At 43.0% G+C, this 17,824-nt stretch overlaps 1 protein-coding gene across 1 annotated transcript in view; it reads right to left on the bottom strand.

The window, feature by feature from the left end:
• Positions 1-4,828: 4,828 nt before the first annotated feature.
• Positions 4,829-17,824, bottom strand: part of LOC146833216 (aquaporin-5-like) — a 57,331-nt gene continuing 44,335 nt past the window's right edge. Inside the window, exons 4-5 of the mRNA XM_085600055.1 lie at positions 6,034-6,114; positions 4,829-5,218 (exon numbers count right to left, since the gene is read on the bottom strand). Of these exons, the coding sequence (XP_085456181.1) occupies positions 5,000-5,218; positions 6,034-6,114 (300 nt within the window). The 3' untranslated portion in view covers positions 4,829-4,999. The remainder of the gene's footprint in view (positions 5,219-6,033; positions 6,115-17,824) is intronic.

Genomic DNA, 17,824 nt, shown 5'->3' with positions numbered 1-17,824 from the left:
TTTTATGTGGTGCAGAAGCTTCCACAACCCACAGTGACCACCGGCAGGTAGGCCCATTGTGTCTGGCATCCAATCATTATTGGAGACTCTCTCACAGTTTGCAGATTTTTTTCTTTGAGTGTCATAAACCAACCAGTTTACTTGTGATATACGTGGAATTTTCTAATCTGTTGCAAGACCTTGAATATGACCATTTCACTCAATAGTTGGTAACTCTTGATATTAACATGCTTTCTACGAGTGATCCCCAGGATGCCACACTGGTGGCATATGCCAGGTCTCTGGAGGCAAAGGAATGGTTTTATGATGCCCCTCCCTCTTTTTCCCTCAAATATATTGAAGTGGCATTAACTTAAAACGGTTTTGCTTCCCAGGACCAGCTATACAATACAATATTTAGTCTCTGGGACTTCTATGGGTGCAACTTTTGCACCAGGTTTAGTTTGCATCTATGTTGAGATGTTCAAAAATAATTTTATTTATCACAAATCTAACCCTTATAGCTCCAACATAGCCCTCTGGAAATGATATATCAATGGTGTTTTGCGCCATTTCCTACATTGGCTGAATACCTTTGACCCTTGTCTTCACTTTACTTGATCTATTAGCAGAGATTTGGATCTGGATATTTTTGCTCATGCGTCTAGCTACATAACTGCAGTAGATCAAAAACCTACTGATAAAGATCCTCTGTTACATTACACCTCCTTCCATCCACAGGCTTTGAGGGATAATCTCCCCATGACCAATTTTTTCAAAAGAGGTGGAACTGCACTGATGTCTATACCTACATTACAGAATCCTCTATATTCGAGGAACTTTTTGAGCAATGAGCCTACCCAAAAGAGGTTGTCTATAGGGCCCGGAAGAGGGCCTTGAATACTCTACGCTCGCCCCTCCTTGATAAGATGTATAGTTCAGTGCTGATTGTCTCTCTATGGTATCTACTTTTGAACCTTTACTTTTGACCCTTTCTCCACCAAAACCTGTGAAATTATATTTTAAAACTGGCCCCACTTAAGTGTTGGATCTATCAAAATGCTGAGACCCCGTTTTGCGTTTTGTTATGCTCCCAATCTTAAAGATAGACTGGTGCATACAAACACAAAGAAGGTGAAAATTACTATAGCTACATTAACTACTGGACAATTTCCATGTGGGGGATGTAATGTGTGTGTAAACTCACATCCCCAACCAAAAATGTCAAATTGAGCGATGGTCACATTTGCCAACAGAATAGCATGAGTGATTGTAATACCAGCTATGTCATCTATAAGCTCACCTAACCATGTGATCTACACTATATTGGATTATCAACCGGCATTGTGAAGCTCTGTATGCAGGAACATGTCAGTATGTTCAAAGCAGAGAACTGTCAACCAAAATGGTGCACCATTTCAAGGAAGCTGGCCACAACCCTTTGGATTTTCACTGGACAGTTTTGGAGTATCTGGATCACAGATGTGCGGCAGCATAGGAGGCTTTGTATAAAAAGGAGGTTATAGGTAACAAGGGAAGCCGAATGTCACCTTGAACCTTGGGTAAGCTTAGGCATAAAGAACAGTAGTCCTAAGACAATTGATATCACAATCAATGTACAAATATAACAAATGATCAATTTATTTACTTTTATATAAAAAAACATTAAAAACAATGTGACGGCACAGTGGGTGTATGGTGAGAAACATGCACAGTGCTCTCACACAAGTGATACACACCTGTGACAATACGTGATCAAGAGTGTGTATGGAGTAAGAACAACACGACCCATTTTATTTTTTTTGTACAAACAAATTGGGTCCGTAGAACTAGTCAACTACGTTTTGATCCTTTAGACAGATAGATGGATTATCATTAGAACTCTAAGAATACATGATCCTGAGAAAAAGAGGGTATTGGCACTAGTCAAACATTGCTGATGGCACCAATGGGCTCAATTCAGCTACATCTGTGTGCAAGGATTGTTTAGACTGTCAAAGACATAAAAAATTACCAGTGTGGTTAGGATGGGGTGAGGGGGATCTGGTAATTTAAGCGGGCAGAGAGGGCCGCTTCTAGAATGTAAAAATGCCTTCAGAGGAGGACCACAAGATCTTCCTGGACAGCAGAAAGTACTGCTTGAAAAGAGATCTTAGTGAAGTTGGCTGGGTGTGCTCCAAAAGATGTCTGCTTCTCCTGGGCCGGTATTGTCTGCTGTCCAGAAAGATCTTGCTGTGAACTTCTGGAGGTCCTTTCACATATTAGAAGTGTTTTGTTCTTACTTGAGACACGTATTGTCACATTTGTGTATCACCTGTATCAGAGCACCGAGCATGTTTCTCAACATACACCCATTAATGTTTTTTAAATATAAAATTGAATACATTGATAATTTGATGAATTTGTATGTTAATTGTGTTTCTGAACAGACTGACAAAAAGGGTCTTATTAATGAGATAGTGGAGTGGCATAAGATCCAGCACTGAGTGTTGTACTGGTACTTTTGAAACCAGCAATGCTTGAGTAGTGGGTGCCCTAACGTATTTCTCCCTGGAGGTTTTAGGGTGGACTTGTTTAATAAGCAGTTTGTTTAAAGTCTTTTAGACAATTGCTCCCATTTAAGATCAGGTTTCCTTCCTCTTGTACCTTTTTTGTCCTCTTTATTTTGTACTTTGCAATGTTTCTTTCCCCTATTAGGGCAGCCATACTGCTTTTGGCACACTTTAAGATGGTGCCGAGGTTGGTTTATGGTCCAGCAGTGTGGTCGGCCACCTTTTTTTTTGTTCTTCCTCTAAGATGCCGCTGTGTATGGGCCATGGTCTAGGGGTTGATCGCAGCATCACGTCGTGTGTCTGGAAAGTTTTATCATTCCATACCTCAGTGCTGGCTGGGGCGTTTTGCGAAATTATGGTCACTGGCACCATAGTTAAGCTTCAAGGAAATTTGTTCAGCTGCTTTCTTGCCCCTGGCTTCACAACGTGTGACTGTATTAGCTACTGAGAAACAAATGGCCCATGATGTCCGTTGTGTGTAGACATTTTTATAAGAGGAGAGTGTGTGATGGAGTCATATCGGCATAAGCCTGTGTTGCTTTCACTGAAGTCAGCATGTTGTGATTTTACGGCTTACAGAAGTGATATTTGGGCTCTCTGTTGAGATATATATAAGGAGCCTCATACTGGTTGGTCACTTTTATGAATCTGTTCTGTTCTCAGGTGACCCATGGTCCTCCTTGTGTTTTGAAACCAATCCCGTTGCCCAACGGTCAGCATTTAGCTGGTGGCTTTGTGGTAAATATGCTTTATTATTGACAAAGCGGCTTTGTTTCTTGTGAGTACATTACCATTTTGGGTTTCTCACATGGTTGTTTTTGTACCCTCCCTCCCCCTTCCTATTTTATAAGGAGGTATGGTGCGCAGTTAGGTGACACACTGGTCTTCATGCCCTGATGAATTTGCCTGTGAGATAATTTTGGAAATTAAACAAGTCGTTTATTCTTTACACATGGGTCAAAACATGTTAGTGTGTTTTTAATCATGAGCTTGGGCATAAATATTAAAGGGATTTGAGGGATGCCACATAAACGCCTTTTGTTTTTAGCCTTGCATCGAGGGGAAGGAATTACTTCATAGTTTGTGAACACTCATACAATTGGGTGCAGGACATTGATGTAACAGTTTAGGAAAGTGCAAATGATGATAGAATAAGCTAGTTGGTAAGAATTAGCCAACTCTTTCTTGGTGGTTGCATCTGTTAGGCACTTCCTAGATTTTTACCGAATATGTTCTTGCTGTTTGGTGTTGTGCTACATGGCACCTGTTCCTCATTTTTTCATATGCCCCCTTGTAATTGCCTAATTACTATAGTAGGTTGGTTTCCTAGAGTTGGCTATGCCACAGGAACTCTATGATGTCCAGCTAAGAAGTGTTTCTGACATAGGTTTTTTTTCTTTTTTGTTAAGAACTCATTCCACCAGAGCCAACGCTGCTATCACTGTATTGGCGCATGGAGTGCTTGTTCTTGACAACTGTAAGGCCGGGTGGGCGTCAGTGCACACATTAATGCAGCATTACTGACTTCACACCCAATTCAGATGGGAAGGTCTTGTCACCCATTTGGTCTTGCAATGCCTTTTGGTTTGAGCCCACTACACAGACCCTCACCTTTGGGAGGCACTTCTTCAGTATCTATTCTAAAGGTGAGTATTCTATAGGTGAGGAATCTGTGGCTAGAAGTATCCATCAGAAGAACAAGTTACTTGCCTTCAGTAATGCTCTTTCTGGAGGATACTCCTTCTGAGTAGTGGAATGGAAAGTCATAGGATGAATGATAAAGAGTGTATTTGTTTTGGGATATTCCATAGTGGTGTCATTATGTCAAGAGTTTGAGGTACAACATGTTGGGATGGGAAGAGGTGCAGGGTTTTTCAATTTTCAGATGCATAGTCTCTTTTGATGTGGGGTGCACATTATTTATGAATGTTGTTGATGTGCATAATGTAGCGTATGCGTTTGTGGGTATGAGGATATGTATGGGGTGCACCTGTCTTAAGTTGCTAGCTGCAGAAAACTGGAATGTATGACACTATTTTTTATGAGGCAAATTACAGGAGTATTTGGATAGATATGTGATGGAGTAGGTCCCCCAAATAAAAGCCCATGACATATAGATCCTATAGGTTTTTACTTAATTCTTTTGTTTATCCAACGGTACCTACTACCTCTCAGAGAGGGGCATATATCTTCTCACTGTCACTGAGATCATCATGCTTTTATTCAGATACCCATTTCTCTTTTGTTATTCATCCTGAGCAGTCACAATGTTTGAAATTCAATGTTCTTGGCTTTTTCCTTTAAGTACATAACAAACAGTAAAATGTATACTAAAGCATTTATTTTAGTAAATCTAAAAAATATGTTTATCTGTATAAAGTGTGATACTACTTAGACAAGGTCTGAGTTAAAACCAGACCACATGTTACAGCAATAAAAAAGTAATATCTTTGCTTAGGTGGTAGCCCTTACACTTTGTCCATGCTATTGGACGTACTGTACAGTGATTGTAGGTCCACAGAGGTTTTCCTGCATTCAAGCTGGTGGTGTTCGTTCTCTTCCCGTCGACCTGTGCAGCTCCACAGAACAGCCAACTTCTCAGACCTAGTCATGTCACGTGGTGAAAGTAGGTAATAGTAGATAAAGACTGCAACAGTACCACCTAGTATAGGTCCGACCCAGAAGATCTGTGGGAAAAAAATGGAGCATTAGCTCTGGACTACCCAAAGGATCCATATCTGTGTTTCTATCACCCACTCATTTTCCAGATCTTCTAAACTTACCATTCCACCACCACCTCACTTGAAACTCTCCTACGTTCAAACTGCTCCATGGTCTCCCTTAACATTGAAGTCCTCACTATACACCTACAGCCTTGCTGCTTCATGCAGAATGATCTAACATGTACCCCCATTCTATGGTAAACTTCGTTTACAACAATGTTTACACATTGCATGCCATTACAACGACTGCGTTGTTACATCGCATTCCATTACAACCCAAGCTGTTACAACGACTTGCTGTAGGGGGCCTAAGGTGTTAGATTTTAAATCCAACACCTTCCCTACTGATGCACAGACTGGAGTTGGAATACTAAATTATCCAATGCCAACATCCAGCGCCCCCTCCCTACAGCAAGTTGTTGTAATAACTTGCGTTGTAATGGTCTGTGATGTAACAATGCAGTTGTTGTAATAACCCCGTTGTAATGGCATGCCTTCTAAATGCATGCTCTGTAACGTGGCCTATTCCCACACTATAAGTGTTTGGCCTTGAAGCCGTAGCCCACATTGATCAATGTGTATTTCCTTTGCGTATGAAACACACTCCACTACTTTCCCCCAGTCATGCGCTCTGTGACCCCTCCTTAACACATTTCCATAACTGGAGTTATTTACTCATGGTTCAACTAAAAACCCATGCTTGGAGCATTCTATTTTAGGTCCATATTCTTACTTTGCAGCTTGGAATTTCCTATGTGAATTTCAGAGCCAATTCTTACCCAGTGGACAGGAAAGTTTCCTGTTATCAGCGATGGTCCAAAGGATCGAGCAGGATTCATAGAGCAGCCAGTATAGTATATCTAAGAAATGAGTATAGAATCAGAAATCAAACATCACAGCCTTTGTTTGCAGAGCTCAGTGTTAATACTACAGAGACAATGTAAGGTATGGAGGAACAGTGTATTCTACATAAAAAGGTGCTTTGAGCATTCCACCAATCTCTCAGTTCCCCCGCCCCATTTACAGCTAGAGAAGGCGGTGAGGTTCTGTTGGCAGAGCCTCATCTGTCTCTGCCTGTGGAAACCCTTGATTTGCCCACCGCAGGGCTCATGAGCTATAACCGCGGCTGCCACACCCTATTTAGGGTGAGTTACTGTCACTAGCTTTCCAAAACTGGGTCTGCTGTACAAGACATGGCTTTGCCTTGTAGCAAATGTAAGCCTCGGCCGCTCACACACTCTTGGGGACACTCCGTTAACATCAGCACACTGTGATTTTGTTGTGCAAGACCAATCTCCAGCTTAGGGAGTTTGGTCTTGGAGAACAAAATACTTCTCCAATAAAGATCATCGAACATGGCACCTGTTTGGCAAGGATCAGTCCCTTCAATAGAGCTGCTGTTGTGCCTGATTCAGAGGACGCTGGCGCGGTTTAATACTTTGAAAAGCATGGTTAGAGAAAATTCCACCATAAATGTAATTTTCATCACAGCAGACTTTGCTGGAGGATTTACCACCATCATGCTAAAGCAAAGGAGTGGTAATTATTCTGTTGGGGAATTTTTCTGTCTAAATTACATATAAGAAGGACATTATGTAGCTATTGCTTTTCATAACACTATTCTCAGAAGAAGGAAACATTGTCTTTAGGAATGCTTTGCAACAAGCTGCTCTCAGTACATTGTTAGCAGCTACACTCATTGTTATGAAGGCTCAATGTATCAAGAATTGGAGAAGCAGTTGATGTGTTGTGGTTTGCTGAGAGTCACTGTCATTGTTTCTGTTCATAGCTATCTCCTAACCCATCTGCCTGTTACAGCTAAGCAGGCAATATGCGTTTATACAATGCTGCTTGCTACGTAGGTAGTATTATGCCGCCTATTACAGAGAAGCAGAGAGTATGTTTCTATGTAACAATAAAGTTGCTCATTACAGCAGAGGAAACAGTATAACGGTGCCTGCTAAAGTAACATTTTTGTTGCCCTTTTTTGCCGCATGCTAAAGGGAAACAGGCAGCGTGTTTTAATGTAGGGGCTCCTTTCTAGGAGAAGCAGGCAGTATGTTTTTGAATCCCACTTCCTGCCTGTTGGAGAAACGCAGGCAGATTGTTTCTATAGGGTTATGCCTGTAACAAGGATGAAGTCATTCATTTTTATATATGATGCAGCCTGCTACATCCAAACAAGCAGCATTTTTCTGTGTAATGTTGACTGTTACAAGGAATCCGTTTTTTAAAACTTTTATTTAAATAATTTTGAGTATTTGCAGATTGCATGAGGAGAACTATAATTTCCGTGAACAAAATATTTACTTTTTAATGCCTTTAATATATATTTCTACAAGTGCCTGTAAACTTCCTGTACCGATGCCCCTGCTGTCCTCGGACTGTTAACCAGCCTAGAAGCCCTCTGAATAGAATGTGGCCTTCAGCCACAGCATGTGCCCAATCCACTCCTTCCCAGAGCTCAAAGGGCGTGGCCTTCTGGTGTGCCCAAAAAGCTCAGGATGATGAGTGGGGTTATTAACTTTGCTTTGAGCCCTTACCCTAACTCCAAAAACCCTGAGGACAAGGACTTCGGCAATGCCCTCTGCATTGTAGGGACTGGGCGTGGCTGAAAACAACACCCTTAGCCTCTCTGGTTTTATTGAACCTACTGACCACAGTTTTTGGTCAGACTGTATGACCTCTTATCACGCTTATGGCCTTCGGTCATGGCTAGCAGCCAGTCATTCAACCCCCTCTTAGTCATTCCCCACTGGGCACCGCTCCTTCTAAGCGAGTACGGTGTTGTCCATGACAATGAGATGCTACTAGTCGAAATGCCTTCAGGGCTGCAGCACGTGCCTATCTGCTTAGGACTCTAGGTGCAGATCGAGGGAAACTTTGACCATAAGATAAAGGGAGCATGAGAGAATATTTATGCATTTACAGCTATGAATGAAAATATATAACGTCCCTGTAGGAAGCTGGCTTTTTATGTAGTTGGCCAATGTAAGGGAAAACTATGCAAAAAGTCCATATGTCCCTTATTGGTTTACAGGGGTTTACTTTAATAATCCCAAATGCTCTATCAGTGGTAGTGTGGTCGAGCAGCTTAAGCGTATCAGAGGGTTAAGCATTTGTTGTACACACAGAGTCAATAAATGGGACACACACTCACGAAGAAATCTGAGACCAAGTTATGAAAATAACACAGACTTTGTTATGAACTTAGACACCAAAATCTTTAGAATCAGGTAAGTACTTTTGAAGTTATAGATTTTACAAGAAAACAGTAAAAATACTCGAATAACGGTTTTTGATGTAGGAGCCTCAAATGTGGTAATATTATCCTACGGGAGGATAAACATACACAGCAAACATTTGCTTGAAGTCTGTGTTTGGAGGTGCCCTTTAGGACTCAAGGTACTTAGCGGCCAAGTTCCAAAGAACCAACAGCAGTTTAGGTTTACCTGCCCAGGGGTGTCTGGGTGCAGAGGTGCTGGTCAGGATGATAGCCTCAAGTGAGACACTGGTAAAGTTAACGGTACCTGAGACAAAGGGGCTGCAAGGGGGACTTGAGGACAAGTCCGGGAGAACCCAATGGGGAGTTCAAGTTGTGAGGATCCCTAGGCCAAGGGGACACAGTCAGGAGTCCTGACCAGTACTGTGGGGCTCTGGTGCAGAGATGTTTGGCTGGCTTGCCGTTTTTGTTTTTTGTTTGAGGCTCTCACGGTTCTCGGGTTGCCTGCAGATGGGAGGAAAAACAAGATAGCAGGGCCACTCTCATCGTGGCTCTCATCCATCCTTAAGTCCCTTGTCGTGCAGGTCAGTTTCACTTGCGGTGGTGTCCGGGCTGGACACAAACAAGCCTTGGTTGCTGGAAGTGCTCCTGCACACAGGGTATTGGTGCGGGGGGCTCCTGGAGAGTCTAGCAACTCGAAACTTGGCAGAGAGATGGAGCTGACCTCCTAGATCCATGAAGACTTTCTCTGGATGTGCTGCTCCCTCGGTGGGCCAAAAGGCCAGCAACACGGTGTGCCGGACAAGTGCAGTCGGTGCCTGAGGACGGCTCCTTCACCCCAAGGGAGATGCTAGATGGTTGGTAAAGTGCTCAATAGTCCTCCAAGTGTTGGGAAGGATATACACCTTTTGGATGACTCGGTCTTTGCAAATATCAAGGTACCAGCAGCCGGGCAGGGTTTTGTGACAAGTTTGGGGTAGGTCCTCAATTCTTGCAGTGATGGCTCTTCTTTGTCTTCCTTCTGTCCCAAGGTAGACAAATCTGTCTTTCTGGTTTTGGGGACCCCTAAATACTCAATGTAGGGACGTTTCGGGGAGTATATAGTAGTAGCTAATGGGCTACCTACCATTAGGGTGATTACACCCCCTAAATTACCAATGCCTGTCAGGCGTGGGCATAACCCTGACCCAGAGTTCTCTATTTTAACCAAAACAAGATGGTGAAACCCTTCTCTGCCTGTCCATTTAAGGTAGCTCCCCTTAGGAGTGTGACTAGCCTGTAAGTGGAACGCCTTTCCTGAATATCTAATTTCCTGCCTGCTCTGATGCCAAATGGATCTCAGGGGAGGGGATAGCGTTCCCCAGGTCTGGGGTGAAGCCGTGGGCAAATATCAAAGGCGGCAGAGGCTTTCAAGCCTCTGGCCTTGATATGCAAAATTAATTAGCCATCCAGCTGGAGGAGGTGTGATCATCTTCTGCCGGACAGGCATTGTTTTAGGCCCCTGAGAGTTTGGGATCTCACCTGCAGGGGGTCAGAAACTCATATGTGGTGGGTGGCTGGGCGATACCAGTCAGACAACACACTAAGTGAGTAGTAGGGATACAGGGGTCACCTCTAAGATGCCCTCTGAGTGCATGTGTTCATACATCCAATACTGGCATCAGTACGGACTTATTAGAACAAAATATTTGATAGTAAACATCAGTATTTTTAGTGAAGCCATTATGTAGCTGGGTAACTCATAATGACCAATGCCCAGTACATACCTTTAAAATGCTTCCTGGTCACTTGACATGTCTAGCAATGGAGCTAGACATCACAGGGTCATAACTTTTCAAGCAGATGCACCCTCACATGTAATATAATGCACCCTGCTCTATTATTCTAAGACCTGCTGTAGAGGTGACTTACATATAGGACATGCAGTGTACTTGGGCATTGCACACAAGGGAGTGGGAAATGTCCTGTTTGTGTAATGGCTTGCACCATTTCATGCATCCTGAAATGGCAGTCTGCATTCTGCATGCAGTTTGTGTGTGGGTCCCATTGGATGACATGTGACATAATACATGCTACAGCCCTTAGGGACCCTCTTTAGTACCTATGCCCTGTGTGCCAGGGGCACTATTTACCAGGGACTTACAAGGGTGCTAAAGGATTTGTCAATTGGGCTTCAATTAAGCATTTGTCTTGTTCTTAGGGCAAGAGCACTGGCACTGGGGCCTGGTTAGCAGAGACCGAGTGCACTGCCAATCAACATCAGTACCAGTATGCAAAAAGTAGGGGTGCCCATGTCAAAAAGTGGTACTTTCCTACAGTCTCCAAAGAAAAGGAAAGGAGCACTTGGTAGTATGAACTGGGATATAATCACATGATTTGTTGTCACTTGGAATTCCTATTTAATAAGGCATGGGGCTTTCACCCACCTGACTTCCATGCTTACTCTTCGGCTTGCTGGTGGAGAAATGACTAGTCTTTGCCAACTGGGCCAAATATATATATAAACTTACCTGTAGGTAAAATATGAAATGTATTAATGTGCCTTATAGAGAGATTGAAATGTTGAAAGCACGGTCCAGCGTCAAGGGTATTTATTGTCCCTTATATCCAGAGGTCATCATGTTTCTGACAAATATTCAAGCCTCACGCGGAGTCAATGGCCTTCTTCAGGACCGAGGAGTCCCCCAAACGTATCTTCCTACAGTGAACTTAAAAAATGGATGCTAAATCATATGAGAAAAAGATACACAAAAGGTTGCAGTAAGCCAAGCATTGTTGTCATTCGTGAATCTGGAATGAAGAAGACAACAACACTAAGGTTATTCACTTCATCTCTCGATAATCACTTTATAGGAAGACAGAAATAGTTTCTAACTTGAACAGAACTACAGTGCATGTGTACACTGCAAACACATGCATTCCCACTGCATTTGTTATGTACAGATTTGTTGAGCCAAACGTGGAAAACTCATAGATTACATTTTCAAAAGGGGTCTTCATAGAGGATACAACACGAGTAAATTTCTGTGTCACAGATTAAAGTATAAAGTAGCGACGTTGTGAACATCTCTTGCCCAGAATCATGTCTCATTATTTTGAGTGAGTAAAAAGGGGTACTTACTACTCCGTGAGGCGTTACCGTGCAGAGGCCTCTGCTTCTTCACAATGAGTGGATACCTTGGCAATGCCTTATTTGAGTTCCATGGTCGAAATGTGACACACCGATCCCAGTTTCCTTTCATGCAAAATTCATATTTTCTCGCCTTTGGCCATATATAGTGGGTCCTGAGTACAGGACATGATATTTCACCATACACTGCATGCATCCCAGAGCTCAATGTGCCAGGCCTTCTACCTTACCCAGTAGCTTTTTTGGCACAGAGCTTGGCTTTAGTTCATACCCCACACACCCTTTCCTAATTTTCTCAGAGCTCACTGGTCCATGGCCCTTGGCATTGTTCAACAGACTTTTGTCACAGGACATGGTCTTCGGCAAAATCATACACCCAATGTCATTGACTCCTGAGCCATTACTTTTACCTCTGCCAAGCAGGGTATGAGCACATGCTATGACCTTCAACTGTACCCTTCATCCAGTGTCCCTCCCTTTAGAGCCTATGGGGCACAGCCTCCTTTTATCTCCCAGTCTCGGGGCGCAGAGAGTTGCCATTGGCCCCATCCTTAGCCGAATGTATCACGTTGCAACGCATGCCTTTACAACGCAGTTGTTACAACGACCGCGTTATTACCATGAGTGCCATTACATCGCAAGTCGTATCAACGACTTGCTGTAGGTGACGCGCTGGACTTAGGAATAGTATTAATTACTATTCCTACTCCAGTTTGTGCAACAGCAGGGAAGATGTTGGATTTAAAATACAACACATTCCTTGGTGTTGCCTGCCCCTACAGCAAGTCGTTTATACGACTTGAGATGTAATGGCATGCCTGGTAACAACGTGGTCGTTGTAATGACTGCATTGTGAAGCCATGCGTTGTGGAAACAGCGGTGTAAATTCTGTTTCCCTCCTTAGCCTGGTCTCCTGCTGCCAGCGCCTGCCACAGTGTGTCTTTTGCCCACGTCTTGCATCTAGTGCTCTGTTGTGAGAGCAGGCAGGGCACCATTTTCAGCCATGACCAGTGGCTCACCCCTTACTTTTTTAATATGGTCACAGATGCTGGGGCTTTGATCAAGGCATGCGTCAGCTAATCCTTCTGCCAAATCACAGTGGCCAATGGCCATGGCCTCCGTCCATACTCCGTGACCACAATTCCATTCTTCACTGCCTCCTGGACAATGCCAGGAATCATGTCCATTGGACACTGGGAACAGGGAATGGTCCTTTGTTGCAGTGTGCTTCATGTCCCTTACCCCGTACCCCATCCCCTGGTGTCAGTTCAATCCTCAGGCCACTACACTTGATAAACACAGCGATCGAACGGGAATGGGTTACACATTACTCCAGGTTACTAATCGTGATGAATGAGGCCTTATTGAAGAATAATCAGTGAGGTTTCCAATACTTCCCGATGCTGAAGTATGTAAAGCATAAACTGACATCCAGGTATGAATAATGAACACAAGGCCAGATGTTCAACCCACCAATTTGCGAGTCGAAAAATAGCATTAGTACATGGGCCACATGTTTTTTGCAAACAGGTCTAAAACTCATTTGCGCCCGCAAAAAACGTTGCTACATCCGGCCCAAAGTGACATCGTAAGGATTATTTAGAGCTCTGAACAAGGCACACTTTGGGGCACCCAGCTGCAACCACTTTGAATGTATTACCCATGTGATGCCCAAAAGCATTGGATTATACTTTACATTTTCAGAAAAAGGGGGCACGCAAAAACACAAGAAAGCACAAGGTGGTTGGCGTCCACCAACAAACAAAGCTTGAACAAGTATTGATAGAGCCATTTCGTTTGTGCCTAGATCTAGATTTTTACAGGGAATATAGTGTCAACCATTCCTCCTACTGTAGGCAAAACATTGTAAGGGTTAGTTTATTTATAGTAAGTAAACTAGTGCATAATAATAAAATAAGACATACGCACAGTACTCGAAACTGTAACTTCAATTGCCAGATACACTCATCTGGGGAGACAGTGGCCTAGAGTACACTGGGTGAGAGATACAGGAAAGGATCATAGACACAAGAAGTACAGAAAGGTAAAGAGAGTGGTAGAGCAAGTGAGTGGAAGCAGAAGGAGAAGAAGTTAGAGCTGAGGGAGAAAGAAAGAAAGAAAGAAAGAAAGAAAGAAAGAAAGAAAGAAAGAAAGAAAGAAAGAAAGAAAGAAAGAAAGAAAGAAAGAAAGAAAGAAAAGATGAAATGTAAATAAAAATTGTGAGCTCACCAGAAAGTACGATGGAGAGAAGTAAAAATTAGGAAGAGATATGCAGAGAAAGAGAGGTAGCGAGAGAGAGGTAAGGCTTAGAGTGAGGTGGAGAAAGTAAGGGATAAGGATATGAAAATATGGAGATAGATGCGAGTTGCACTTTAACACACATTTTAAACATATTGGGCCTCATGTAGGTAGCTTAATACCGGTCGGTAACGGCCGGTTTTCGGTAATTATACCGTTACCGACCGGTATTTAGGCCTTTGCTATATAGGGGGATCATTTCTGTATTCGGTAATTTACCGAATCGGTAAAATTACCGAATCGGTAATTTTACCGATTCGGTAAATTCCGAATACAGAAATGAGATGTAGGGGGAGTGTGTGGGTGTTGTCTGGAGTCGGTATTTACCACCAACTAATAGTTGGTGGTAAATCAAGAATGGATGTGTAAAAGCATTTTAAAGCGCTTAGAAGTGTGCAATGTGGCAGACATACATGCCCTTAGGGCATGTATGTGTGCCACATGTGCACACATGCAGGAATCAGGGGTGCAACAGGGTGTCAATGTGACACCCTGCCACCCTTGATTGTGTTCCCCCCCCATTACCGAATCGGTATTTACCGTTTCGGTAATGAGGCATACCTTCCCATTGATTCAATCAATGGGAAGGTATGCCTCATTACCGAATTGGTAAATACCGATTCAGTAATTACCGAATTACTACGAATCGGTAATTTTTACCGTAGGAATACCTACATAGCATTTACCACTTCATAAATACCGAATCGGTATGATTCGGTATTTATGAAGTGGTAAATGCCAGCCCACCTACATAAGGCCCATTGCCCTTTTGTGTTTTAGGGCCTCATGTAGGTAGCCCAATACCGGTCGGTAACGGCCGATTTTCGGTAATTATACCGTTACCGACCAGTATTTAGGCTTTTGCTATGTAGGGGGATCATTTCTGTATTCGGTAATTTACCGAATCGGTAAAATTACCGAATCGGTAATTTTACCGATTCGGTAAATTCCGAATACAGAAATGAGATGTAGGGGGAGTGTGTGGGTGTTGTCTGGAGTCGGTATTTACCACCAACTAATGGTTGGTGGTAAATTAAGAATGGATGTGTAAAAGCATTTTAAAGCACTTAGAAGTGTGCAATGTGGCAGACATACATGCCCTTAGGGCATGTATGTGTGCCACATGTGCACACATGCAGGAATCAGGGGTGCAACAGGGTGTCAATGTGACACCCTGCCACCCTTGATTGTGTTCCCCCCATTACCGAATCGGTATTTACCGATTCGGTAATGAGGCATACCTTCCCATTGATTCAATCAATGGGAAGGTATGCCTCATTACCGAATCGGTAAATACCGATTCGGTAATTACCGAATTACTACGAATCGGGAATTTTTACCGCAGGAATACCTACATAGCATTTACCACTTCATAAATACCGAATCGGTATGATTCGGTATTTATGAAGTGGTAAATGCCAGCCCCCCTACATAAGGCCCTTAGTGTTGTGACCGGCACACTTAGCCTTATGTAACTTTATTTTGAAGTTGGCATAGCCAAGCAAGAACTGCAAGAACTTTAGATTTAGTGGGCCGCTTTCTACTGTACCCCACTGTATCTTCTTCCTAAGGTGTTTTCGCATTTGTCTGATGAGAAGAGCTCGACATCTGGTCATTAGTGTCTAACTCGAGCTTTATTGTCATTATGTAACTTTCCCTGCTTCCTGTATTGAAGAAAATGTATACAAGTAGAGCAGAAATCTATTGAATTTATCATTAAGTAAACCAGCACTTCAGAGAGAGATATACTGGTCCATTGACTTTATGAACCTCACTTAGAATACTTCTATCTGCTTTATTTTTGGCTATTAAACGTCTGTTAGACTTCTAATGGGTTCTCTGAATGTCTATTTTCTTTTAAAATAATAAAGAATGAGACAGAGGTAGACAACGAGATTTTGGCAAAAATGGAGTAAGTTAGTCATAGAGGTGAGGTGGAATGGACAGAGATAAAGAAGTGTGCAGGTGGAGAAGTTAGGTCATGAATAAATGGCGAGGTAAATTGAGAAGTTTGGCAGAAAGGGAGTGGGGTAGAGATATGAAGTAGTAAAGGAGATTCGCATCAGTGAAATGAGATAGGTGATGTACACGTGATGAGAAAGAGACAGATGAGAGAGTTAGAGAGTCATGAGGTACAGAAAAATAGAGGGAGTGATAGAGAGGTCAGGTAAGGAGAGATGAGGTACAGAGATGGAGAAGAAGTAGATGGAGGAGAGCCGCAGGGAGATGTGATGGAAATAGGGCAGAAGGGAGTGAGGTAGGGACTGTTATGGAAGAGAGGTGATATAGACAGAAGTAAAAGGATGCCGTATTGAGAGATATTGAGAGAGCGGTGAGTAACACATAAATGAGGTTGAGAGTTGAGTAGGAGAGAAAAGGACTAGATATGTAGAGATAAGCAGATGCAAAGAGAGGTAAAAAGAGAGGGTTGAGTTAGAAGAGGTGACATGAAGTAAACAGAGAGACATGAAACATAAATATTACCTTTTAATTACCACTAGCTGAGATCCTAAGGATGGAGGTTACGCAGGCCTCACATGCACACTAAGCATTTGTGAAGTGTGCATGCCCTGATTTCAAACTTAAAAAGTCTGTTTTTTAAGCATGTTGCTTTTACAGAGGGGCTCCTGACTGTCCCAATCACTTTACTAATGACCCCCTTGCAAGGTGGTCGACCTGGACAGTTGCCCACTTTGTCCATCTTAAAGTGTCTCTGCTTACAGAGTACTAAAGTAGCAACAGCTCTTCCTCCTGTTTTGCCTCCTCTTCCTCCTTCTGCCCCCCTCTCACTGTGGGAGAATGTCAACACTAAATAGGCTGGCAGCAACCTCTGCTATATTCTCTGTCCTGACAATTAGGTTCTCAATTTCCTCTGAGCTGTTTCTCGTCTCTGTGATTCACTAAGTGAACTGACTAAGGCAAAAGCAGTGGCTGCTGGGACACTGAATACTTAATGACTGAGGGAAAAGCAGAGGCGGAAGGCTGCTACTTGGGTTCATATTACACTTGGAGCTCAAGCACTCATCCTCAGTGCCACCAGCAGCACTTCTCAGCTAGATGTCTTTGCACTTAACAAAATGGACGTGAAATGATTCTTCAGTTACTCTCCCTCCTACAGTGAACATCTAGATGTCTAGGGAAATGCTGCAGTTGTGACTTAGAGTTTCTCTGACAAAATATCCGCGTGCCATTGCAGTAGATCTAGATACACTGCCACACGGGCAGTGGTCATCCATCTCCATTCAAAGTTTTTTGCCTTATGGTGGAAGTTTCTCCACCAAAGTGTCTGCCTCTGATATCTGTAGAACATCCTAGGGGTGGAAAGGAGGACTCTGAATTGAATTCCACAAATGCTGGTGTAGACTAGTGGAAATTATGTCATCCATCTGTGACCATATAGCTTGTCTTCTTAACAATGCACGGGGTGTTTCCCAGCATGTTAGGGGCATAAGGCTGCCCTTTTTGTTAAAGTCCTCCACCCATGATTTTCATAACACAATTCTTCCAAACCTGGTAGTATATCTCTGCTATAGAGTGACTGACCAACACCATGTTTGGTGAAGTTAGCACTTCTGCTTGGTAGACTTAATCTTGGAAATAGAGGTGCCTACGCTAACTCAACAGCAGTCTTGTTCAGAGCTCTAAACTGAATGTTCAAGCAACTTGAGATGCAGATGGTGGAATCCCCTTTCTTGGTAGATCCTCAGGTACTGCACTCCTTTTAATGAGGCCCTAACAAACTTGCTGTTATGCGTGCATACTGAATAAGTAGATATGTTCACAGACATTCATGATGGGTGAGGCACTAGAAAAGGCTGGTGTGGGTGTGGATGTCTTGAGGGGTGCTTTATCACTCTTGACCATTCTGCAAAGATGGGGCGTGGCAATGTAGGGGAAGGAGACAAGTTCCTCCTCATCA

Source organism: Triturus cristatus, chromosome 4_2, assembly GCF_964204655.1.
Source record: "Triturus cristatus chromosome 4_2, aTriCri1.1, whole genome shotgun sequence".
NCBI classification, from domain to species: domain Eukaryota; kingdom Metazoa; phylum Chordata; class Amphibia; order Caudata; family Salamandridae; genus Triturus; species Triturus cristatus.
Note: the sequence above shows the minus strand (reverse complement) of the source record. Positions and strands in the feature narration are given on the sequence as shown.